This window comes from Anthonomus grandis, chromosome 1 (assembly GCF_022605725.1).
Source record: "Anthonomus grandis grandis chromosome 1, icAntGran1.3, whole genome shotgun sequence".
NCBI lineage: Eukaryota > Metazoa > Arthropoda > Insecta > Coleoptera > Curculionidae > Anthonomus > Anthonomus grandis.
This window is the reverse complement of record NC_065546.1, coordinates 49,080,688-49,107,612: the sequence shown is the minus strand read 5'-3', so window position 1 is coordinate 49,107,612 and position 26,925 is coordinate 49,080,688. Positions and strand designations below refer to the sequence as shown.

General features: G+C 26.7%; 1 protein-coding gene across 4 annotated transcripts in view; it reads left to right on the top strand.

The window, feature by feature from the left end:
• Window positions 1-26,925, top strand: part of LOC126748647 (uncharacterized) — a 207,929-nt gene that overhangs the window by 114,653 nt on the left and 66,351 nt on the right. For 3 of the 4 annotated variants that reach the window (XM_050459080.1, XM_050459550.1, XM_050458414.1), the window contains exon 3: window positions 23,486-23,546. In XM_050459080.1, the coding sequence (XP_050315037.1) occupies window positions 23,486-23,546 (61 nt within the window). Of the gene's footprint in view, window positions 1-10,149; window positions 10,310-23,485; window positions 23,547-26,925 lie in introns of those variants that run through there. The other variant, XM_050459617.1, reaches the window with a different exon arrangement.

The window sequence follows — 26,925 nt, the reverse complement described above, 5'->3', positions numbered from 1 at the left end:
ATTTATACACATATTTTTTTTTGGCAATTAATACTTTGTCGACATTACTAATATTATGTGCTGAGCTTCATCATGCACGTGTAGAAAAGCCTACATAGAATTATGAATACAATCTCAATTTACAATAAAAATTAGGCATTTAATTTTTTTTTCATTTAAGTCATGTAACTTTAATTATTATCAAACTAGACACTGTGTTATTCTTAAAGGTTATATCTAGTATATTAAAAAACTGATAACTTGAAAAAATTATAAAAATTTAACCCGAAAATTAAAAAGTTATTAGAGCTTATTGTAAATAGATTGCCAACATTGCTTTTTGCTTATATAAATATGTATCCGTGACAGTGATTATTTTGACTTTTTTATTCTCTTATTTTATAAAAGAAATTTAAAGTATAATCTGAAAAAATTGGCAAGTCAACAAATTTAATTTAACAAAAAGAAATTCCTAATTACCCATATTTTTTAGTTCTAGCAATATTAAGGTAAAAATAGTGTTATTACTTAAAAAGAACATCTACTATATTAAAATTAATAAAATATTTAAACAACGTTTTAAAAATTATATGTAAGTTGGTAACATTGTATTTTTACACTCATACTATATTTATACACTGATTTATCTTTAACAACGATTATTTTATCGAACTTATAAATATGATAATAAAATACTGAGCTTGATCTTCATCTTCATGTAACTTTTCCTTACAAAGTATGCTAAATAATTTGGAAATTTTATAATTTCACTAAAAATATATAGACATACAATATCGATATGTATTTTTCAAAGAGCACATATTTTGATTAAATTTATAAATTTATTAGAGGCACTTTTTCCTATATACAAATTTTAAGTATTGAAATTCTACGCCACCCGTAATCATAATAATCATAACATTTTCAAAAAAACACATGTATTTAAAATAAAAATATTTTTTTAACAGCTTGCATCATTATTGTGTAAAATATGAACCTTAAAACAATAAATATTACTAAGATCCAATACATTCTATGCATATTTCTTTATGAAAAATAAAAACAAATATAAAACATATTTTTAATTTTTGTTTTTTTAACTAAACAATTTTTAAATTGTAATAATTATAGATATTTTTTACTTCTTTTTTAACTCTGTGAAAGAATTTCATATTTGCTTGCTCTTTGAAGTAGTTGTCATTTCCTTCCAGTTCTATTCAAGCAGTTGATGACATTCTTCATTCCTTAAAGGTAGTTGCAATAATTTTATTAATTTCTTTCCCAAATGTTAAGAGAAAGTACACTTAAAATAATGTCAACTAAATAACAAGTTAAAAGTTTTTACTACAACGTAAATTTGATCCTGATTTATTTAAAATATGATGTATAAAGAGATTAAAAGGTTAATAATAAGGAAAGAGGAGTTAAGTCCATATAAGTTATGCATAATTTATGTAATGAGTTCTAATACTCGTTGACTTCAGATAATAAAAAACTTTCACAACTGCCTAGAACAATTTTATATTTTCTTATTTCCTGAAGTAGTTAAAATCCCTTACTTTTTCATGCAAGTCGTAACCTACCAGCAAAAAGGTTTTTAACTGAGTGTGGTATACTTATTTTGTTTAAAAAATTTGCAAATACGATGGATTTCTTATGGGAAAAACAGCTTTTAACGCCTATTACCTCTCTAAAAATTCCATTTAACCAAGCAGAAAGTATATATCAAGGAAAATCCACAAAAGACACCACTGGTCTGATTGTAAACCCTAGGCAGTCCGTAATGTAGAGAAAATTTGGAGTTTATAGGGTAAAGAGCAACACAAAAAAATTCCAACATTAACAAAGAACTATCCAGGATACTTTTCATCTTGTAGAATGCCTTTTAGAATTTAAACATTTTAATTGAGAGTATTATTCTTGTCTAGAATTCAAAAAAGGAATAATTTTTGCTGTTAGGATATTATTTGTAATTGTGAACTAAAATATTTTCTTCATATGTAGTTTAAAAAAAAAACATTAGATAAATTCAAAAAATCCCTTGCTGATAAATGTTCACGATTTTAACGGTCTCTGGATCAAATCCTGGCATGGACTTGATTATTTGGCTTTACGAAAAATTGCTTCGTGGTTCAGAACCTGCGTTGGGCTGTAGGTCGATTTGAATGAACCTGAGTGGCCGTATAAAAATCACAGAAGCTCAAAAATAAAAAGAAAAAGAAGAACAACAAAAATCCAGCATACAGCAGCTTTTTTAACAAATATAGATGTATAGTGTATTTTTTTAACACATAAAACCAAGTTTAATTAAGAGTCCAAACTTTGCACAGCAGTGAAAGTCACGTTTCATCCGGGTAGCGTTAGTATTAAACGTCAATTGACTTAAAAGACTTTTTTCTTTTATTAGGGTAAAGGTTCAGCGAAGAAAAAAAATGAAATATATGCTTGTAAAATAATATAATTTGTAAACTAATGTAAGATTAATAAATATTACATAACGATTATAGAAGTTTCAGAGAAATTTTTTTTTAAATAATCTTCAGCATAAAGCGTTTTTGTAAAAGTAGTTTTATAGCTTTTGATGATAAAACACAGGTTTGAGTTGAATATTGTAGACTTATCTCTTTGATGTGAACATGTACTTTTATGTTATTGTACTTGTAGCATTTAATTTGTTTTTACTTTGTAAACTATGAATAAAACCAATTTATTGTTTAGTACTTAATTAAGTTTAAATTTTCATCTTTGAATCTTTAGATACAAAATTACCTCTATTTTGTGGCTTCTTGCATCAAGTGAGAAAGAACTTGTTCATTTCTTACTGCTAATTTTGTTTTTATAGACTTGAGGTAATACTACAAGAATTTTCCATTTTATTTAGCTTTTATTATAACAGACGTATTACAGCTTACTGCGGAAAATAATATATAGTGAGAAAATAGGGTTCATATCCTTTTAAGTTATGCATATTAATTAACCAAATTGTGTTCACATGCTGTAAGTAACACTTATTATTGAAACTATCAACACTAAAATATGCTCTATTTTCCGCTCATTACCCGTCAATCATCTTTCTTTTCTTCTAAACAACAGAACTATTATCATTTTTAGCTATTATGTTCAATAGAGTTTTTAAAACATCCTACATGATTGTGAATATAAATGATTTTTATTTTATAAAGTCAACCAATTTACCTAAGTTTAAAAGTGATTTAAGGTAGGTGTTTCATGTTCGTTTCGAGGAAACTGTGTGCTCCCCCTGGATTACTTTTAAACCATCGTCCTTTGCCTGAGGGAAATTTCCAACTGCTGCTGCGGTCTGACCGGAACATATTTTCCTCTTCCTACTTTACAAGCCCGTATACAGTTTTCCCTGGAAGATTCTTGGGTCCAAAGCTATATAATTTCAACGACTACATGACCAGTTGTATTTGCAATTTTCGTACGAAACACGTTTGAAAGTAAATTAGCGGTTTTCACGACAATAATGTTTATTATGTTAAAACATGTTTTAATAAGGTTATGACATTTATTTCTTTATTTATTTAATAATGTACAATGATAAAGTACCTCTTAAAAATATGCGTCTTAAAAATTAATTTAATAATCTTATCAATTTTATAATATATTTTAACAAATATTATATTATAAAATTGGGTGACCTAGCCTTACTAAAATATCTTTCAGATTATCGAACAAAATTGAAATATTTCCTTTAAAATTAAAAGGCGGTCGCCATAAGTTTAACAATAGGAACATTTAATTTTTTGTGTAATTAAAATGAAATAAGTAATTAGAGAAAACTAAATTCCTTATTTATTACATAAAGACCAAAACCACCACCTTTCCAATCCTCTTTTCTTAAATTCTCATAATCGGGTATGTTAAATAAGCTGCTAATTAAATCCGCATTTAGCAAGGTTTTCGAGATACAGTAAAGGTCTTGCAATAGTAGCAGTAGGTAAATTTCTCATAACCTAAGTTCAGTGGCCGAACGTTAAGATAAGTGGAAAATTATCTAAACTTGTAGAGCCTCTCAGGGCACCGATTTTATAATCTTACGTAAAACTTGTATTCATGTTAGTTATTATCATAACGCTTACGATACACTATACCATTGCAATGAAAAATAAAAACAATTATTCGACAACCATGTAATACATTGTCTACAAAATAGTGCTTTCCTATTGAATCTAAAAGGGACCTCTATTTTTCATTCAACTCAATTACTTCTTTCAAATAAGGCGGCTTGTATTTTGGTAAATTTCTTCTGTATATGCCGGTCACGTACCACTTTCTTAGATATTCTGCCATCCGATCTTAAATGGACCATATAATAGTATAATATATACTACATATATTTTAGTTTAAATAGCCTATATTTTAGTGAATGCAGTATACAGGGTGTCCTATAAATAATGGTAAATAATTTATTAGTAAAAAATATTGGTTCAAATAGTTCAATTTCCCTAGTTTGAGAGTTAAAGACAACTAAGATACAGGTGATATTGAACTTATTGTATTTTTTTTAACTTGGCCATAAATTTAGCATTTATTCCTCGTTTTTAACAAAATTTGAAATGCGGTTTTTTATATGACAAATCCGACAATTTATCTTTTTTTGAATTATGTCATAGAGGGCGCGACCAGCAATATTTTGTTTTTGTTTTTTTATTCCGTTAGTTTTTAGACTTGGCATAATTTAATTTTTTATTTAAAAGATGCATTGTGCAGTTTTATTTGAAAAAGGTAGAATTTAATAAATTGGCTACGATTTTTACGATTACGAAAATGATGGTGGTATCAAGAACAACAAACGGAGAAGTTGTAGTCCAAGGAGAAGATGCATATAGAATCATTGTTGGGATGGGAAAACCTATTACGAAGAAAAATAAAAGTTTGATATTAATGGATACCACCATCATATCAAAATTGTTAATGATTTATTGACAGCACAGCTAAATTTTTCATAAGCTTATTAACTACTTGATGGTGAAATTGAAGAAATAAATAACGATGACCTATTATGCGAAACAATCGAAAAAGGGTTAACCTTAACAGTTTAAAATTTTAGGTATCGCAAATTTCACCTGTTTGTATAATTTTTTTTAAGTTGTTTATGTACTGTATATGTTCTTCTAAATTAAAAAAATATATATAACTTTCCAACTATCGACTCGATACTACACAATATTCCAATATTTAAAACAAAAATTAGAAGTTTTTCTTTATTCCTGTAAAATTAATAAAGATTAAAAATGAGCACTTTGGAACTGGAATAAATGATGCGTAAGAAGACCCAGTAATATGCGAATTGACACATATCTTAGTCCGGAAGTTGATAGTTTGTGAGATACACGGTGTCAAAATTAAAATTTTGTTTTCTATTTCTCATTAATGCTTGAGAAGTATTGTAGATTTTGGAATAAAACTCGATAAATTGAGTTAATTTGCCTATTAATTTTTAATTATTTTTGGTTTTTAAAGGGTTTTCCTTTTAAAATTGTACTGAAAATAACTTATGCGTGGGAAAAATCTACGCATTGAAGTAAAATGTTGTTTTAAATATTTAATCATAAAAACCAGTTTAACATCTACTAAACAGCATTTTATTTTTAAAATTGCACTAAATACGCATGCAACTTACATAGCCAGAGGCAAAAATAAAATTTCCTAGGCTCTCAGTATTTAAATATTATTAATAAAATCCAAAACTCTCTAATTTGTGAAATGAAAACCTTTTTGGAGAGACGCGAGTTGTCTAGTATATTTTTTCGTTTAAAACTTTAAAAAACGCAGCGAAAAATAAGCTGTTTTAATGTATAATAATCCATCATCCACTAAAAGTTTATTAATTTTTTTAAGGCTTCCAGAGTTGTATATACTTTCTATACTCTTTATCCCCGCTTTATCAAGGTGATAACCAAATCAAGCTAATTAATCTAATCAAGTTTTTTTTTAATTAAAAAAAAAATTACTGAAAAGGCCGCTTAAGAATACTCAAGAGTCTCCTTTTAAATACAAAAAAGACAAAGTTGAATTATGGTGAGTTGCAGTTTTGCATTTTCCAAACTACAATATTCCTTACCTTCGACCAACCAAGGATTTACTTTTAAAATTGTATTAAAAGCTCTCATCTAATCATAAATTAATTTTTTTATTATTAACTTCTCTGGTAAAAAACCGCTTATGAATGGTCAGAGTCTTGTTTTAGATATAAATAAGGTTAAGTTGAATTATGGTTAAAACTACAGCTATTTTTATATTAAATAATAAAATTGGAAGAAATGTGTGCTTGCATAGCTTTAAACCACGTACATGCCTTTTCAGTATATATTTCAGGAATTCTAAAAATTATCAATGTTTATACCCCCTATTCATTATATTTGTACTTAATACAAGTTATCACTAAATACTTCCCATACTGCCTCCATTAAATTATAAGGTGAAGAAATCATAGGAGACTTTTCAAAAATGCGAGTTTCTTTTCGTTTTTAATTAAAGATTCTTTTCAATTAAAAGGTATAGAAACCTCCAGGAAAGACGCCGTTTCAATGTAGAAAACTAGCATCAAAAGCTTCGCTATTACTAAATGTTTGCGGTAGCTTTTTAGGCAACAAGAATTTTTAACTGTAGTTTCACGGCTTTGAAATGCCAATAAAGATAAATAACTAGATTTGATTAAATTGGAAAAATTTTGTATGTAATAAATTGCATCCATTTATATATTTTAATTATGAAATTGCACATGTCCTTTTAGTATATATTTTCAAATAAAATTGTATCCTTTTTATTGCATTGTACTTAATACGTCAGGATGTTCTGAAACATTCACTATTAAGATGCAACTTGGGGAATGAGAAATTTTTAAAAAAACACCTAGGAATGCAAGGATTTCTTTAAATTCTAAACTATAGAAAATCTTATACATGATGTTTTGGTATAGAACTTTGAATGACAGTAATATTTTACTCAAAGCAGCTACAGTTCTACAGTTATTTTGCCGAATAATAAAGAAAATTGCAATTTTAATTTCTTTAGTCGAGAATTTTTTACCATCTCTAAATATTAGTTATAATTATTAAAATCTCCTGAGCACTAAGTTACTATAATGAAAAGAGTTGCTATTCGTATAAAACTCTTTAGTCTCTATTAGCCAAAAATTTACTTTAAAAATAGTACTTAGCGTGATTAATTTTTTTTAGGTTGCTCCATTTTAATAAAAAAATAATTTTTAAAAGTTCAGCCATTTTCCAAAGAGCTATGTAAATAGTGGATATTATCAGCCTTTAAAAGCTTCTTTAAGACATAAACTAGTTAATAAATTTTCTTATGGAACATTGAAGTTTAATAAGAAATAAAAAAAGTTCATCATAAAATGTTTTCTTAGAAAATTTCAACATTAAAAGCTTTCAAAAACTTACTTAACTTAATAAAAGCTTTTACTAAAATTAAAGTGAATTCTGATAAATAGATTTTTCAAATATGTATATACTGGGTTTTAAGGCATGCACTTTGAGTCTTTTCAATAAATAAATTAAAACATATTTTGCTTATTTATATATTGGAACCTAGGAACATGGGAGGATCCATAAAAACCAGTTCTGGTCAAACATCTTATGGAAGAAAAATTAACCCATTTAATTTCAAGGAAATTAATTACAAAAAAATTATTTGTTGTTGTTATTATTTATTAACTGGTTTATATAAACATATTAAAAAAAACTGTTAAGTAAAGAACTACTAGGCACAAATCATAAAACTATTTTAAAAATTTAATCTAGTTCTTTTTTTTGGTCTACTCTAAAGCTATTGTACTAGATGTGCTACCATAAAAACCCAAAATATTCCTTACTTTCAAAATGTAATATTGTATTTCCAAAAAAAAAAGAACTCTTATTGCTGTCGGGTAAACACGCCACTGCTTTAATTCGCTCACTATTTTGATGATATTGTACAAAAGAAGCAGTATGCAAATGAACATTACACTTAGTACAGATGTATATTCTAAGCATTTATTACTAAACTACCCAATAGTTTAAAAACAATAAAAAAATAACTTGTTCTATTTTTATTGTAACGTCACAAATTTGTTATTGTATTGTGACAAATAGTTCTTTTGACAAAAAAACCTTCTTGTTTTAAACGCTTGTAACGCTCTCTGTTACAGTATTTTTATATATTAAAAAATACAATTAAACATAATATATCATTAAATGAACTAAATTACAAAAGTGTTAAGTAGGCAGTCATATTTAATAGATCGTAAACAAAAAATTAAATTAAATGACGCTTATAGCAATAAAAAAAAACTAACTGTTGGAGATTATGCTTTTTATTTATGTAAATTGGCTTTTAGATATATTAGATTTGAATAAGTTTATGTGTTTTACAGATGACGAAGAAACTTCGAATGTAAATTACCTGTTGCATGATTCATCCTCATGTTTAATTAAAATAAACGAGTGCACATGCTTAATAAAAACTAAGCAAGCTAACAACACTAACTGTAAAACTTCTATGGAATTATATTGACATTATTTTAAGTCTGAGCATATTAACTACGTTACAAGTAAAATTAAGAAAACCGTCTTTCAATTTCTTAGGTTGAAAAATATTTTACCTTTAAATCCTTTAAAATCTCTTTATTCATGCCTAATTAAATCTTTCATAAATTATGAAATTATTTCTTTCTATAATCACTAGTAGATGTTAAAAAATTTGTTCTGCAAGTTATGTATTTTAAAGAGAAATTATTTTAGCTCTTTAAAATGCTCACTTAAAACGCACTTAAATACAGTAATTCTATTATAGTTATACTATTTGGGTTTAAGAGTAAGTTATCCAAAAAACTATACTTTATTTGATAGTAACTAGAGCTATATCTAATAATATTTTTGTTATACTTTATTCAAATTATATGGCTAATCAAATACATCTTAACCGTTTGGAAACGATAATAGAAAATTTACTGCCAAAACAATTAACAGGGTAAATTAACATACTTTATAAAATTAAATTAAAGCTTTAGTTTAAAGAACATTTTGGTGTAATTTTTCAAAGATTGTCATAGTTAGGTTAATTTAAATATTAACTTAGTTCTTAGTGATATTTATTTTTTACACCTTCGTATTCTCTGTTAATATTGCTAATTTAGGTAATAACATTTAATTCTTTATTTAATATTGATCTTTTATTACAGTCTCCACCGACTTAAATATTTTATCTCTCAGCAAATCTTGGAGCCTACCAGGACTAAATACAAACATCTTTACCCTTCTTAATATTGATTATTGCCACGCAAAATTTATTATGTGCTTATTCTTAGTTCAAAATAGTATCTGTTTTTTTGGCATATCATAATCTCATATATTTCCTGTTCCAAAAGTCTAGAATATCTAATCTCAGAAAAAGAATGTTATTTAGGGGCCATTACATTATAATTATAATTATTTTTGTTGCAGGTGGATTATTGATCCAAAAGGATGACTTGTTCAATACTGTAGAAACTGATGATAAAGTAAATATATTTAATAGCCACATCTTAAATTATCTAAATAAATATGCGCCCATAAGAATGCAATGAACAGCGAAACAACCAATTAAAAAAAGTTTAATGGATTTTTCGAAAAAATACTTGCACACGTAGATTAATATTTTTAGTTACGCATTGTTTTTAATAAAAATTTTGTATACAGAGCCTTTTATGCAGCCGTGGTCAATACCATCTTTCCTATTTTAAATGGAACACCCTGTATGTGATTACATTTTTAAATTCTACACAAAATTATAAACATTTCGATATATCACATGCCATACATTTATTCAACTGTTTCTAAGATACGCTGTTTTGAATTTTTTTTTATTCTTACTTCTTAATTCATTTTTTTAAAAAACATTAAAAACATGATACAGCAAAAGATATGGAACAATGCACTTAATAGTTATTAATGTACCAAGTGTGTAAAATGATTACACATCTTTTTTTATGAATGGGAAATTTGTAACATACAAGATTTTTATTTACTACCAGAGATAACATAAAAAAATCAAAAATACCAAATTACTTTACGCACTTAAGCAGTTTTACGGTAAAAAAAAAGTCAAAAATTTTTTTGTCAAATTTATTAAATAAATGTCAAATTACTTTTTGCACTAGTGCATAAAAAGTAAAACTTTATACACCCTGGGAAGTGTGTTAAGTAATAAGTATCAGTACTTTAACTGTATAAGTACTTATACGCACGATAGTAGAAGAAATTGTTTAAGTATCTGATAAAAAACAAACACAAGCATTACTTAAGGTGTAAAAAGTATATTGTCATAATAAGTAAGTATGACTGTCAGTGAGTATTTAAAGTAAATATAGTTCTTTTACCAAAAACCTTGAGATAGTGACTCATAAATACCTAAACTGGGGTTCCTTTTATGATTATTTAACAAATATGAATCAGAAGACTTTTACGGAATATTTATATAAATGTGCTGCGAGTCAATTTAGTATGTTAGTATGGGGTCAACTCCATAACATTTATTTAAGAAATATTAACGTAATCCAAAAATCTCTTCTAAAAATAATATATATGAAGTCTAGAAAATACGCATGCAGCTTTTAGTATAACAAAACGTATTTATTTGACTAAATAAAACGCTTAAAACTACAAATAACATATAAATAATTATCTACCTAAAATAGCTCAATGCTTTTAACGAAAACTGATTGAAATCGAATATTCACAGTGATCCAATTATCATTGTGCTATTGAAATTTACCGTTTAAAAGCAAATTTTCCTAAGCATTATAGTATTACACATTTATAAATTAATGAAGCTTTATTTGTTGGGTTCTGTACAATTCCACTAATATTATTATTTTTCATTAGGAGGCACAGCAAACAATTTAAAACACAATGTCGATTTATTGATCTTAACCACTGTATGTACCGAAATGTCAATTTATTAATGTTTACTAATGTAATATTGATATATGAACATATATAATGAAATCTATTGGATTCATTATATATAGCATAAATTAACGTTAAAATATGATTTTTGCGTTATTGCTTTGGAAAACGGATGTGGCATGTATGTGTTTTTAGAACATCAGTCAATTTGTTTTATTTCTCATTAAAATTAACTAAATGCAGATTTATTGCAAGAGATAAATAAACATTTTAAAAATGTATATAATTAAAATAATACAGATAAAAAAAATATTTTTAAGCGTAAGGCAGTAGTAAAGAAAGTTTAAATTTTTAGAGTTTGTAATAATTATAATAGTGCTTATAAATTAATTTTTTATTAATATACTAATTTAATTTGAACTATAATAAAGTATATGCATATATTTTTTACTAATATGTATAAAAAATTTGATTGATTAGTTTTTGCGGATTTAAATTTTAAAAAAATATCAGACTTTTTTTACTTAAGTATTAGCTTCTATTTTATAGCATACGTTTTAAAATCTATGGGTTTTTAAAATCATATTATATTTTATGTATTATTTATTTAATTTTAAATCTTTCATTTCTAGCATTTGTACTATCAATACGAAACTTTAAGTTAAAAGTTTCGTTTTATTTAAAGGGCTCTAGTTATCCCTAATAAGGCCTTGCAAAATATTTTGAGATTCAAAGGTTAAAAATGTAGTTGTAAAAAGCAAAGAAAAATAATAAAATTGTAGGCTTACTTAATGTTTTAAAAATAGGTTTTACTGCATCTTCAACTTGTTTTATTATAAAAAAAAAATATTAAAAAAACTGCTAAACGAATTTTTAATTTACATATTATTACTAAACTACTTTTTTAGTTAAAATTTATATTTTAAATATTTTTGTTTTTATTTATCTTTGATATCAATATACATATTTAAATAAGGCTTTTCTGTCATATATACCATTTTTTCTAAAATTTTGCCTAATTTTTTAGGTGTTAAAAACACCCTTATTGTAAGGATTTAAAAATTTTCTTTTCCTTCACATATTATAGGGATTTAGGACACAACACTTCTTTTTAGCACTATATTTACTTTTTTATTTTTTAAGCTAATAATTTTAGTCTTGGTTCTATAAAAGTTTTACCATTTTATATTGATTTAATAATTAAGTCTTCTGCACATTTTCCATGTCTACCTTTACAGTATAATTATGCTAATAAACTCCTTTTTAAAATATTCTTTTCACTTGTAAGACAATATTTATTACTTTAATCTAATATTTTTATAAATATTAGTTATATAATTAATTATATAATTTTTATAAATATTAGGAATAAATACAATGAACTCTTTTACATACTTTTTTTATTTATAGAACTTATTGAAATGTAGTTTTTTCAAAATATTCATACTCTTTATCTAAGATTTATACAAAAATTATCCGTTTTATAAATTATTGGCACATTTACCAACTCCATCTTTACAAAGAATTTATTAGCATATTTATTGCTAATAACTTCTTTTTTAAGATATATATATTGTTTTTCACTTATAACATAATATTTATTGTTTGAACCTAATATTTTTATAATTTATTTTGAATTTAAAAATAGAAATTACCACTTTTTATAAAGGCTTAAAAATTAAATTTTGTGATACCTTGAAAATTTTCACTTTTGTGTATGATTGTCAGCTAATGAACTATTTTATAAGATTCTTTTTGTACTTATGAAATTTTATATATTGCATAACAGTTGTTATTCATATGTTATTAACTAGTGATCTGTTTTACACATTTTTGTAGTTTCTGAACTAGTTTTTCTTAAAATATTAATCTAAGATTTAAAAAAAAAACTCGCATCATAAAGATTTAAAAATAAATATTCTGGCTCCTCCGCCATTTCTCCTTTTGAATATGATAATTGACTACTAAACTCATTTAATATATTTTTTTGATGCTTTTAAGATACTATTCCCGTAAGCTAATATTTATATAAATATTATTCATTTTCAAAGGACTTAAAAAATAATTCAACCTTTGCATGTCATATAGTATTTTTTGTTGACTTATAAAACTAATTGACAAAAGGTTTTTTCCAAAAACTCATAACTTTAAAATTTATACAAGTAAACCTGTCTCATAGGAAATTAATAAGACCTTCGGTATTTCCACTTTATGTTGTATATTTTTGCTTATGAAACATTAGATATTACTTCAACCTAATATTTCTATAATCTAACTTATAATACATTTTATATTTTTAAAACATATTATATATTTAATATTATTTAAAAACTAATGTTTTAGCGCTTTCACCAGTTTTATTTTTATAAAAAGCGTTTTTGCAAAATTTTAGTCATAAAACCAATTATCATCAAGTCTTGCTAAAAATATTAAGGATCTAATTTAAAAACATTTAACATAAAACTTAAAAAAATTGTTTCCCAGAACATTCACCATTTATTTTAAATATTAAAATAACCTCAATATTTTTTTGAAATAATAATTATTGAAAACTTTAACATATGTCAATAAAATCAGGATTCTGTATCAATTCAATCTTTCACACTAATTTTTACGTAATTAAAAATTGGTACGTCAGAGGCTAATTTATAATTGTTTTTTGTTCAAAAAAGCGCCTGGATGACGAATAAATATAATATATCTATATATATAAAAGAGTTTGTCCTGACTGACTGACTTATCATCGCAGAGCCCAAACTACAATAGCTAGAAACGTGAAATTTTGCCAACAGGTTCCTTTTATAATGTAGGCACCGGATAAGAACGGATTTTTCGAAATTCCACCGATAAGGGGTAAAAAATGGGAAAATTGTTCCCCGTGACCTCGAGGACTAAGGGGGCGTGGCTTCGGAGTTTGAACAGAGACTGCCCGCACCAACGAGTCGCAGGCATCAACTTAAGAAAAAAAAAATTAACTGCAACAATGTTTTTTTATAATGTAGGCCCCGGATACGAACGAACTTTTTGAAATTCCACCGATAAGGGGTGTTAGCGATATGATAAATATCGCATAGCGGCATAAAACTGATTAATAAATACGATTAAAAAAGTGCCTCTGTATTATTTATATTTTGGTAGACATAACAACAACAACAAGGCGGGTCCATGCGAGACTGATACCCGAGAGGTGACTCGACTCAGTCTTACCGCTCGCTCTGCATCTAACGAATCATTTTTAAGATTATTTGTGTCTTGGTTTTATAATAATTATATTATATTAATCGCGCCCCTTGACCTCAAGAAAAACGGCGCCGGCGCGGCGTGGCAATTGTGTGTTGCATTTACTATTATTGGAGGCCTTCTTCGACTTTTCTTTTATTTTCACGCGAGCAACGCCGCGGGTATTCAGCTAGTAGCATATAAACGACCGTAAATGTATCAAAAAATAATTAAATAATTTAAATTCTAAAATATAACTGTATTTTATTAAATAGTTATAAAGATAAATTACATACATTTCATATTTCAAAGCTCACATTACACATAAATATTCCTAATACCACATTTAACGCAAACTTTTAAAGAATTGCATTATAAAACGAGGCTTCGGGACTATAACCGATGTCATAAATCCTAACGATATCTTTAATTTAATTTCTTTTTGGCAAGGGGAAATCTCAAGAGTGCAGTAATCAATTTTAGCTTTTGGCTATGGTGGCAAACTGTGGGAATATTATAACGTTATATTCTAGTAAGGATTTTTAATAATTGATGGATGATAATGGATTTGCTCGCACAACATTTTCAAACATCGTTCAATCTTTTAGCATCTTAACATGAGTATGCTAATCATTATTTGCTTTTAGTCCTTTATATTTATACATTACATAACTTTAGAGCATACAGCTATAGTCTCTTTTCTGATCTGAGGCCATAGTAATTAGAATTTTTAATCGAAAATAATCCAAAACGATGTCATAAGAAAACATTGCCAGTTAAACGATTCGGGTTTGTCCTATTAAAAGATGAGACCGTAATTTAACTTTTTATCTGTGCCACGTCGTGTTCCCTTTGAAAGCCCCTGTTAGAAACGAAAACCTGTCCGAAAGACGGCAGTTTCTTAAGATAAATTGAGCAGGACCAATTTAAAAGTTCGATAGGTTTTTGTTTTAAATGACTTTGACATATCAGGTTATTAAGCTTAAACTCAAATGACCCATGCGCCATAATATAAATAAAAATACGTAAGACGACATTTTTTATCAAATTGAACAAACCATGGGCTATTGTTAAGTGGGAATAAAATAATTATATATACAGTATTGTGCAAAAAGATAGCAACATTGAACTTTCCTGTTATATATCTTTTAGTATCTATTTTATAAGTAAGGTTTATATATTATTTACAAGAATAGTTAGAGCCTGTTTATATTTTCATATTATCATATTTTTTGTATCATAATAAATAAAACACCAAATTGTTTTATGCAAATTTATTATTCAAAAACATAGCAACAAAAAATAGTTTTGATTTAAAAAAAATATAACCCAACTAAATTAAAATCAATTCAATATTTCGTGTAGTACCCCTTCTCCTTTATAACATCTGCATATCGTCTTGGCATGGACTCAGTTAATTTAATAATATAGTCATTGTTCACTTCTTTGCAAGCCTTTTCCACTATTTCAAAAAGAATATTTGTATTAGAGCATGTTAGATGCCTGATTTTGGTGTCAATGTAATGCCATAAATTCTCTATAGGGTTTAGGTCTGGCGCTTGAGATGACCAGACCATTACATTTATTTTTTCATCGGATAGCCACCTCTTAACAAATTGAGAAGCATGTTTTGGATCATTGTCATGCTGAAATATGGCTGTTACTGGCATGACTTCATCCATATATGGCACTAAATATATTTGCAGAATGTCTTTGTACATGAAACGATCCATTTTGCCCACTATTCTTACTATGGGTCCCATGCCACGAGCCGAGAAACATCCTCATACAAGAATATTTCCCCCTCCATGTTTAACTGTGGAGCAAATGTACTTTTTGTTTAATCTTTGTTCACTGGGGCATCTGACGTACATCACTCCATCAGTCCTGAATAAATTATATTTAGATTCATCACTAAATACGACTTTCTTCGAATCAGGTACAGACCAGTGGACATGAGATTGGGCAAAGTGAAAACGAGCCTTGACGTTCTTCTTTGAGAGTAACGGTTTTTTGGCGGGGCGACGAGCAGGTAAGTTAGCATCAAGTAATCTCCTTACGATACTGGAACTGAGGTTTACTCCTCCACCCTCTTTTAATTTTGCCAAAATTCGGGAAGAAGACATGAAAGGATTTTCTTTGGAAATTCGTAGCAGCTGCCTATTCATCCTCAAATTTGTTTTTCTGGGTCTACCAAGAATGGGCGCCGGTGCAGCTGTTCCAGAAAGGCGAAATTTTTTGCAAACTCTGGATACGATTAACCTGTGAAGCCGTAAGCTTCTTGCAATGTCACTCTGCCTAACATCATTTTCGTAATGCTCCACAATAATTTTTCTGACATCATCAGAGACGGTTTTTGAGCGACCCATTTTAAGTTAATTCTGAGATTCAAAAATAACAACTTTACAGCAGGTAAATCGATATTTAACTGATAAAATAAATGCGAAACAAGAAGGTTGCTATATTTATGCACATTGTCTAAATAAACAAATATGAAGTTCCTTACTCTGCATTGGCATTCTTATTATATCTCAGTATATTTATAAATAATACAGAGGCGTGTACTCAAAAGTAAAGAAATAATATGGAATAAATAAAGGAGCAAATAATATTTTTGAAAACATCGCTTGTTGCTATATTTATGCACAATACTGTATGAATAAAAAATTCGTTTTTCTATTTATTATGTAAAATTTCTCTTTAATAACATTTCTTTGGAAAGGATTTGGAATAGATGTATACTACATTATTCTTGTTCGTACTTGTGGGCGCCCAACAAAATTTAAGTACAGGACGTTGTTAAGTCATTTATTTTAACGGGTTGTGGGACTGGTCTAAAGAAGGCGACGCTGGAAGAGCTACTTAAGCTAAAATGTTACATATTGAGGAAGATATGGTCAAAGACAACCCAGCAATGAATACTGGAGCCATACCAGCACAAATTGAGGTTTCTCATAATAAAATGTAAAAAACAATACGAGAAAAATATTATCTTCATTATTATCAATCAGTACAAGTGTTGGAACCTGAAGATTATCTTTGAAGAGTTGTATTATGCAACTGGCTTCTAGAACAGTTAATAATTCTTTTGTGTTCTGACAAGGCCATATATACACGAATTAAAGTATGCACATTTCCACAATAATTAAGTTTAGATTTAGATCTTGTTCATTAAATGTTCAAGTTAAATGTTTTAGTTGGCGTGGAAAATGACCGAGATTTTTTATTCACGAAAAAAGCATGGGCTATTGTTAAATGGAAATAAAATAATTATATATATGAGTAGAAAATTCGGTTTTCTATTATGTAAAATTTCTCTTCAATAACATTTTGTGGGAAAGGATTTGGAAAATATTCTTCTTCATAAATGTAGGCGCCCAACAAGATTTAAATACAGGATGTTTTTCAAAGTTAACTCATTTATCTTAACTGCTTGTAAGACTTGTTAAAGAGTTGTATATGACCAATGGCTTTTAGATCAGTTCGACAGAAAAAAAGATTTAACAAAATAATTTTTTTGTGTACAAACGAGGCCATATTTACACGAAGTTGGGCACTAAAAAATCCACATGCCAAATGTTTGGGCTGGCATAGAAAATGGCATGCTTATTGAACCCTATTTTTTTTACTTCGGCTGACCGGTGAAATTTATTTAGATTATCTTTGACACAATCTGCCACAATTATAAAAACATGTTCGTCTAAATATGAGACAGAATATGTTGTTCCTACATGATGGAGTTTCGCCGTATTTTAGACGAGCAGTTCATAAACATCTAAATTATGAGTTTCTGAATAGATGAATTGGATTATTTAGATGAATAATTAATTAGATGATAAATTAGATGAATAAAATAATTAGATGAATTTAGATATTATTTAGACGAATTCTGATTATTTAATTCGTGGACATCCGAATTTTATTTTTGAAGCTTGTAAAGAGTCGCGAATTCACCTAATAAGATTATGTGTTAATCGAATACATTGGGACAATTTTAAAGAATTTTTATAAAAAACGATAATAATTTACCTTATTAAACATTTTTTTAAAATAATTTTCAAAAATTTGAAAAAACTCCTTTAATATGTATTTTTTATATAGGTTATTTTTTACTTTGGCGAGTCCTTTAAGATAATAAAATAACTTGGAACTAGTTTAACACTAACTCAACTTTGAAATAACCCATATCTTACGAATTATTGTAATCTATGAATAAACTTTTAGAAGGATATTTTCTGAAAAAATAGTTTTCATGAAGTTTTTTTTTAAATAAAGTGATTGTGGAGTAAATTATATTGTCTAGGAATTTCATATCATAAAGAATTTTTTCAAGTTCTGTAAAACATTTTTAATTTTTTTTCTTCATTTTGTGTAGTGAGATTTTATTTCTTCCAAGGATAACAATAATAAAATATATTCATTTAGCATAAAAGCTACAATTAAAACAATACAAGTTTACAAGGTTACTGCATACATATTTTTGTTTTTAAAATTACAATCAATAACACAATAAGATAAGTATGAGAATAGGAACAAAATGCATATTACCAAACAATAATCATTAAAATGGGTAATTAGAATAAAACTTAGAATAAACATTTTAACAATGTATGTAACAATGTATTTACTAATTATTCATTTAAATGACTATATTTCTAGTCAGGAAAATTCATAAAGCAATTAACTCTATCACAAATATAGACAGGTATCATTCTACTTTTAATCCTAAATATAAAAGCATTATTTTTTGCTCTACAGGCGATATTTGTAAGACATTTGACATGTTATCATAAAAGTATTTACTCTGTTTTGTACTAGCTAAAACTCTGCCTTTATTGCCGCCGCTGGGCTATTGTTAAGTAACAATTTCATATATATTATAAATTTTTTGCCTAATATAGATATAAAACTCACCTTCTGTGAAAATGTATTCAATATCTAATAACAATAAGCATTCAAGTGCAATTAGGGATATAATACAATTCCAAAATATTACGGTTACGTACTCTCAATACTTGGCGACATCTCAACCTGTTGCCATTATTTTACACCGCAATGTAAAAACTGATTCTTTTAAAGCATCTCTTTGAAGTGCTGGTATTGCCATAGTTGGATTTCTTCGGATTATTAAGTAAATATAACATCTTTGTTGAAGATTATTTACATGCCTTTTATCGCTTCGAGGTCTATCATAAAGAGAATTTTTCCAAGAATGAGACACATCACTTTGCCAAACACCAACTCTATTAGCCACGTATCTTTGAGTGTGGACTTCTTCAAGTAAAGCCACTATTCTTGTACAGTCAATGACATTTATGACTTGTGGAGGGATACGTCTTTTTACGTAAACTCGTAAAATCTAACTTCCTGTCTTGGAATGGAACCAAAAATGGAACACAGAAAAAAAAATTTAACATTATGGTCGGCAATAAACATATGACGAATACAAAAGATCGGACGCAAAAATTTCGGACGCTTGTAAAAAACAAGGTTATGCAAAACTTTTGAACGTATGTGTATTTCAAGGCTTTTTTTGTGTTGGCAGACATTTAACATAATTTTTCCTAGTTTTTAGACTTTTCAAATTATTTTAAAAACGCAATTTCTATCTCCTATATTTTTTATGATTGACATTAACATCAAAATACATACTGTACATCATTTTATTCCAGACACAATCCAATTCTATTTTGGTGTTAGTATTTTTATTCAGTTGTCACAAACTTTTTTCATACTGCATGCACATATCAGTGTTCTACTTCAATACACACCAGAAGTAGAGAAAACAGAGATATAGCTTAGTCAGGTCGCAGTTGAAAAAAGCGGGAATAAAAAAGTCAAAGTGCCTCGCTTGGTAAATGTTCAAGATAACGACCAGATCCATAAATCAATTTGAACTGAACAGCGCTATACGTTCGTTACATTTTTATTAGAGAGTTGGAGAAAACGGTGTTTTTTCCGGAACAGGAGGGGTTTTATACAAATTTGTTTAGAAAACACAAGAAGCAAATATGTAAAAATGGTCGGTATAAACGCGAAATTTTAGTTTTTTTATCTAGTGCTAAGAGCTTATCTCAAGTCTGTTCTTCGTTAGTATACATAAAAGTTAAGTAGTCTTAAAAAGTAAATGGTTATCTTTGACATTCCTTTGACAATCTTTGACAATCCTACAATTTTGCTATAGAACTCTTTACTCTACGTAATAGCTTAAACGCTGTGTTTGCCATATGACTTGTTGACCTGATCCACCTGGTATGCCATCATCTTTTAATTTTCTAGTTGATTTTAAGCAAAATACTTATTTTTTGTTTTTAAAGTAAATTAGAAAATTTATTTAAAAATAAATTATGTCAATTAACTACTAGGACTGAAACAAAAGTAAACTTTTGAAATAGAATTTTTTATGTAATTAGTTAGTATTTATCATATAATTTTAATGTGTTGCTTTTGGTTCGATCGGTTTTTGAATCGATCATATCGATTGGTTTTTATGCACAACTTAATTGGATACGTAATTTTTTTACTTGAATTATATTTTCTCTGTTCTGTTGATAATTTAATATCTTAAGTATAAGTTATAGACCTAAATTTCTCTAATAAAATATTTTGTATTTTTTGTTGTTATAAGTTTATATCTTACGAGATTTAAAATAAATAATGGAGTAGTTTTTTATACTTATTAGTAGTATTTTTTATACATATTTTAAAATTAAATCTCATTTCTTATTACTTATTTTTATATGAAATGAATATTCAAAAAAAACATTTATAAATTATAAAACCAGTAAAAGTATCTGAAATTATCACACATTAAATTTAAAATTTGTTCTTTTATATTATTAAATAATAAACTGAAAATTAAAGTGTTTTATCATAAAGTATTCTACGTCGTAATCTTAAACTTAATTTTAATGACATTTTAATTAGATTGATTACATACATATGCATTACTTTATTGGATGCGATTTTTATTACAGTTGTATGTACTGTTCTATTTATTATTGCCTATTGCTTTAATTTTTTTTACATTTTTATTACCATTTTCTAAATGGTAAGCCTAATATGTATGTTGTATTACTCTTCTCTTAGTCCTATAACTTTTGTAAACATTGTCTGCTATTTTTATTAAAGTTAATAATAATATAGAGGTGCATATCAACTTTTTTGATTGGTATATAATATATGGCAAATAATAAATTACTAAATAATTCTAATTTGTGTATCATATAACGTTTCCATTGAAGCTTTAATAAACAAAAATTACAATGAGCTAAAATTAGGAAAAAATAAAGCTAAATTTATTACCAGAAAAAATATATAGCTCTATTTTAAATAAAAAGTTTTCAATACTGGTATTTTAATAGTCATGGTTAATTTTAAATATTTTGTGTTTTAGTTTATATTGCGTAATAAATATATTATCATCTCATATACTCAAGCGCTCTATATTTGCTCAAATTTAAAATCACTATTAGGCAAAGTTGTTTAATATAAAATTGGTAAAAAAATAAATTGGGATTCAAAACGTATGTTTTATTGTTAAATATGGGACTCAAAAAGCAATAAACAAAATATATTACCTAATAATAATTTGTATCTATAAACTTACCTAATATAATGAGTATTTTAGTTAAAATATCTAATTTATGTGAATATATAATGATTATGTATGAGGATATGACTGTCTAGTAATGTGTTAATATTTTTTATTAATTATTTGAAGTAAAGTTTTTGACGAAACAATATTATATTTTATGTGCATAATATATTTAACTTCGATTTTTATAAATAAAAATGTATGTTGAACATATGAAATAATACAATAAAAACAAAGAGTTGAAAAGTTTTTTATTATTAAACCAGTACTGGGTTTGAAGTATTATTACTGTATCTTTAACAACGATATCCTAAATAATTTTAAAAGCAAAAATAGTCAGTGAGAAAAAATATTAAACTACTTAACACAACATGACAAAATAATCTGTGAACTTGTCTCCTCTAATAAAAATGTAATTAAGCCATTTAATTAAATCTCCCAGTATGTTCTACTAATTATTTTCAAATTGTATTACTTCGGCCGTTAGTTACATGGATAGTAACAAACTTTAACTTTATATTTACAACATCCGCCTTTATACACACAGAACAGAATTAAAGTAGAAATTGCAGTAGGATAAAAATTAGTTTTGCCAAGCCGGCCGGAGGGCTGGTTGGCTGCTGTTGAATATTTCAAAGTCTGCACCGTCGAGAAGATAAAAACATCTCGCCACCTCTTGACCAACGAGGAATATTTAAATTTATTACTGCACTATGTGGATAAAGTTTATGGTACCATAGCTATATAGCGTTAGACTGAGTAAATTTCTTATTTTGCATTTGAGTTAGCACACATTTTGATTTTGTTTAATACAAAATATTGCTAGCAATATTTTGAACCGCTAACGGGTTTTGAAATTGGGCACAATTTTATTCAGTTATTTATTTAGGATGCATAACTTAATTAGACATGAATCTTTTTTGTCAATTTTTTTATTGAGTATCTATTTCTGTGTTAATTATAGTTTTTTTGTTACAGCTTCAATGCGCTTTAATAAAAGTATCAAATTCTCTACAAACGCAATCTTTTAGCTAATTATTTTACTAAAGCAAAACTCAATACAATCAAACATATATAAAACCTATGGCTAATAATTCGTTCAATGATTATAAAACAAAGCAAGGGTCATAAGCGCAATAGCAAATAGATAGAAAAATTACGGGTGTCATATGCAATGGAAATTTAATAAAAAAATAACCTCTAGAGTTGGAAATGCATTATTCCCGACCCGTAATTAATTTTACAAGCGTAGCGCTTTTGTGCCTAAAAGCCCTTTGTTGACGTAAATTTTTAGAGCAATTGGCAAATGAATGTTGTGGAAATAATTACGTATTTGAAATATACGGATTTAAAATGTTTTTACCTATTCCTCGTCGTTTTATGTTGAATGCAATTTTATTATTAATGGTCGAATGCGTTAATTTTATATGGTCTACGGTTTTCGAGAAGCTTATATATTTTAATGTATTTTGTGGTGGTTTAGTATTTTCTAAAAATTTCCAATATTTTATTTAAAACGAGATGAATTTGCTTTATATTTTTATTGATTACTAATAACAAGATATGTATTTGTCTTATAATATTATCATGATAATTTATCTGCTTTTACTGACTACAAGTTGATACATTTTAAAAATTACTATAATATAAAATAAAAATTATTATTTAGTATTAGGAAAGTCTATAGATAAATATTTTATTATTTAATTACTTAATATATTAGTATATTAATTTAATTCTTTATAGATTTACAGAAAATTAAAAAAAAATTGATTTGTTTCAGTGTTGGCTGGGGTAGGAATTGACTTCGTATACCACCAAAGGATTGAAGGATATTGGCTAATGTAAGTTTTACTTTAACTTATTTTTCTTTACTATATGTTATTTATTTATTTTACACCCTGTATTTCTGCGTAACTTGTTATCTATGTATCTTGTGCACAAAAAAAAATTGCTGTAAAATATTAAACAAATATAAACCGCAGTGACTTACCTAGGTGAGTTAACACGTTGTCGTTGCTGTAATTTGAAGAAAAAGTAATAATTACAAGGTTTTAATTAAGAAAAGCAAAACAAAACCAAACCTAAAAAAATTTTACCAAATATAATAATAACTAAGCTAATATAATTTAATTTACTTGTGAATTATCGCTTTTATCTATTATATATGTATAATAATCAACTGATTAATTTAAATAAATACAATATAATAATAATATCAAAATCAAGTGGCAACCTGGCATCTGAATGACTAAAAACGTATATACATAAAGTTACAATAATTAAATAATTTTCCTAACCATAGTAGTAACCAATCAACAATCAATCCCAAATGTCAAAATTAAAATTGATAGGAATTAAATCAATTCTAAAATTAATTACAAAACTAAAACTATAAAAAATCCCAATTAACCACAAGCCCCTGTATTATCCTTTTAAACAATTTAGCAAATTTGTGCTTATTTTGAAAAATGATGTTCGGCTTTCCCTTTTAAATATTTTTATTATTTTTTTATTTTTACTTATTAATTAATAGAAAAATTTAAGAAATTTAAAAATTACTTTATCCTATAACGATTAGTTATGGATCTATGGCTTCTTAAAGTTGAAAAAAGTCGATTTTCAACTGTCTCTAATTTAAAAATTACTGGATTAAAGTAACACATCAAATTACTTAAATTTTGAGTCAGAAAATTAAATTATAAACAGGATGTTTTATTTAGAAAAAAAAACATAAAATTCTTCTGCCACGCCTTTTTTGAATAATTTGTATATGTCAATATAATTTTAAAATATAGCTTTTTTCAACCTCTATAAACAAAAATATTTTTTTTTTTAAGATTTAATAATTTTTTTGACCTGGTAATAAACTTTTGCTTAAAATATTTCCTAATATATAAATTACGTATACTAATTTACGAATTATTGATGTTAATTTTAGAACATGTTGGTCCTCTTTCAAATGCATATCATTGACAACAACCAAATATCGAACTTCGGAAGCTTCTATTCAAATAGTTAACTTAATAATTTGCCATGGTGATTAAAGACACAATATAACTCGTTTTATTAAGAATTAAAAATATTTAGCTACTTTTGGACAAGATCAGAACCGAAAATACAATGTTGCCTCACTTCATTTTACGACTTTGCTGAGAAAAATTGCGTGTCACTTGCGTAAGAAATAATAGTATAATTTCCTAGTTTTAAGATAATTTAAATATTTATATAAATCATAAACATTATTGGATCCAAAATTAAACCCTGTGGATCATTTAGTGTATCTATAATTTTTGTATATTCTTCCCTTCCATGCAAATAGTTTTCAAAGACATTCAACACAGTACCTTCAATTCCAAAAATAAGGAGCGAGGCAAAAAAAAATCTCATGCATTTTTCATTAGGCTGTGGATGTAGAAAATAATGGAGGGAATTTGATTATGAAAAGTCCAATAGTCACTTCTCGAAAATTTGTGCAGAAGTATTTATTAAGTTTCTTGGCCGATAATTGCTAACCTTAGTTTTACCGCTAGATCTATATAACGTATTTTCGATTATTTCAATTGACTTGGAGCTGTTCGATTTATAAAAATTAGATTTAATATATATGGAAAATAGGTTCAAGTAAGTAGAAGTGATTATTTTTTATAATTTTAACCATAATTCTGTAAACACTAGCTACTATTATTTTTAAGGCTATTAATTTTTCGAATTATTTTTTGTTTTAGTTATGGGCGTTTGATATAATGATGTTACGTGATTACTAACCATTATTTAATTCCTTTTTTTATTTAAAATGTTTATCCTAACATTGACGAAGAAATCGTTGCAAAAATTGGTTAACGATGTTCAGTCTGCAAATAGACATTGTATGTATTGTATTATCAAATTAGTTTTTTAGATTTAATATATGACTTCTTTATTTCAATTATATTTTTCTTAATATTAATATTCATAAATATATCCTGTTAATGTAAAACTAAATTCAAAACAAGTCTATAATAGTCCATCAACATTCTTATTTAAATGGGTATGTTTTATTAAGAAATGACGGAGGACATTTTAGTCATAGGCATTAAAGTTATGCATACCAAATTAAAGTAACTCTCTATTTGGGTGCACTAAGGCTAATAAGGCATAATAAATAATTGTTATGAGACTTGTTGCCTCCACTAAAAGAATTTGTCTAGTACTCTCAAGTATGCTCCTCTTAATATATCTTTTAAAAAAACGTGCATATTACGTCCCTGGAATAAATGTCCGGACTTTTATAAGATCCTGTATAGTCTGCAATAAATTTGTTTCTATTAGTTTTTAAATATTAATATTTGGCCGTCATTTATATTTTTAAAGAAGTTATTGTAATACAAGTTATAACCAGCTATAGCAAAATCTTCTAGATGTTCAAAAAAAACAGTAACTTAAAAGTTTACTTTAAAAATAAAGTTAAAGTTTGTCAAGAATTTTTCCCAAATTTCTGCATTTTAAAAGAAGTATATTAAGCCTTGTCTCTCGCTATAATAAAGTGTTTCCCGACTAAGATCATTCACGAATGTACTAAGATACTCAGAACTCTCTGGGATGCCTTAGTATTTCTATAATTGTACAGAAAATAGAAATATTGCTCTGATATGCCTAGAAATGAATATCTAATATATTATGAAACTTAATGCATACATATTGCAATGAATTAAAAAAATAAAATTACTTTACTTGCACCATCTAAATCTTTTTAAAAAATTGAAAGTCTTATTCTGTTTTAACTTTTTATGATTTACGGTCTCCTGTAAACAGGAAAGGCATATTAAAAAATTCCTTTTTTAAGTAGATCTTTAAAAATTGTTTTTCATTTTTAAAATTGAACGTTTATCTTTGTTTATTTTTATTTACGCTTATAATTGCGAACCGGATGTTATTTGCTCAATTAACTCAACAAACTTCAAAATCTTCCCAAAGGTTTAAGCTTTTGCTCGAATTAGTACTCGAAATGTTTTCAAGGGTATCTCTTAATTAGTGAAATATTACTTTTAGAGTAATATTTTGCTTATGTACTTTTCATTAGATTAAATTCCTAGTTGGCGCAACCTTAATTCGTTTCATTTTTAACTAAGTTTTTATGAAAATATAATTGAATTTTTAGATATTCTTATCTCGGTTATTCTCACAAAAAATTATGAATGTCGGGATTAAAAATGCCTTTTTATTAGGAAATCACCAAGACAT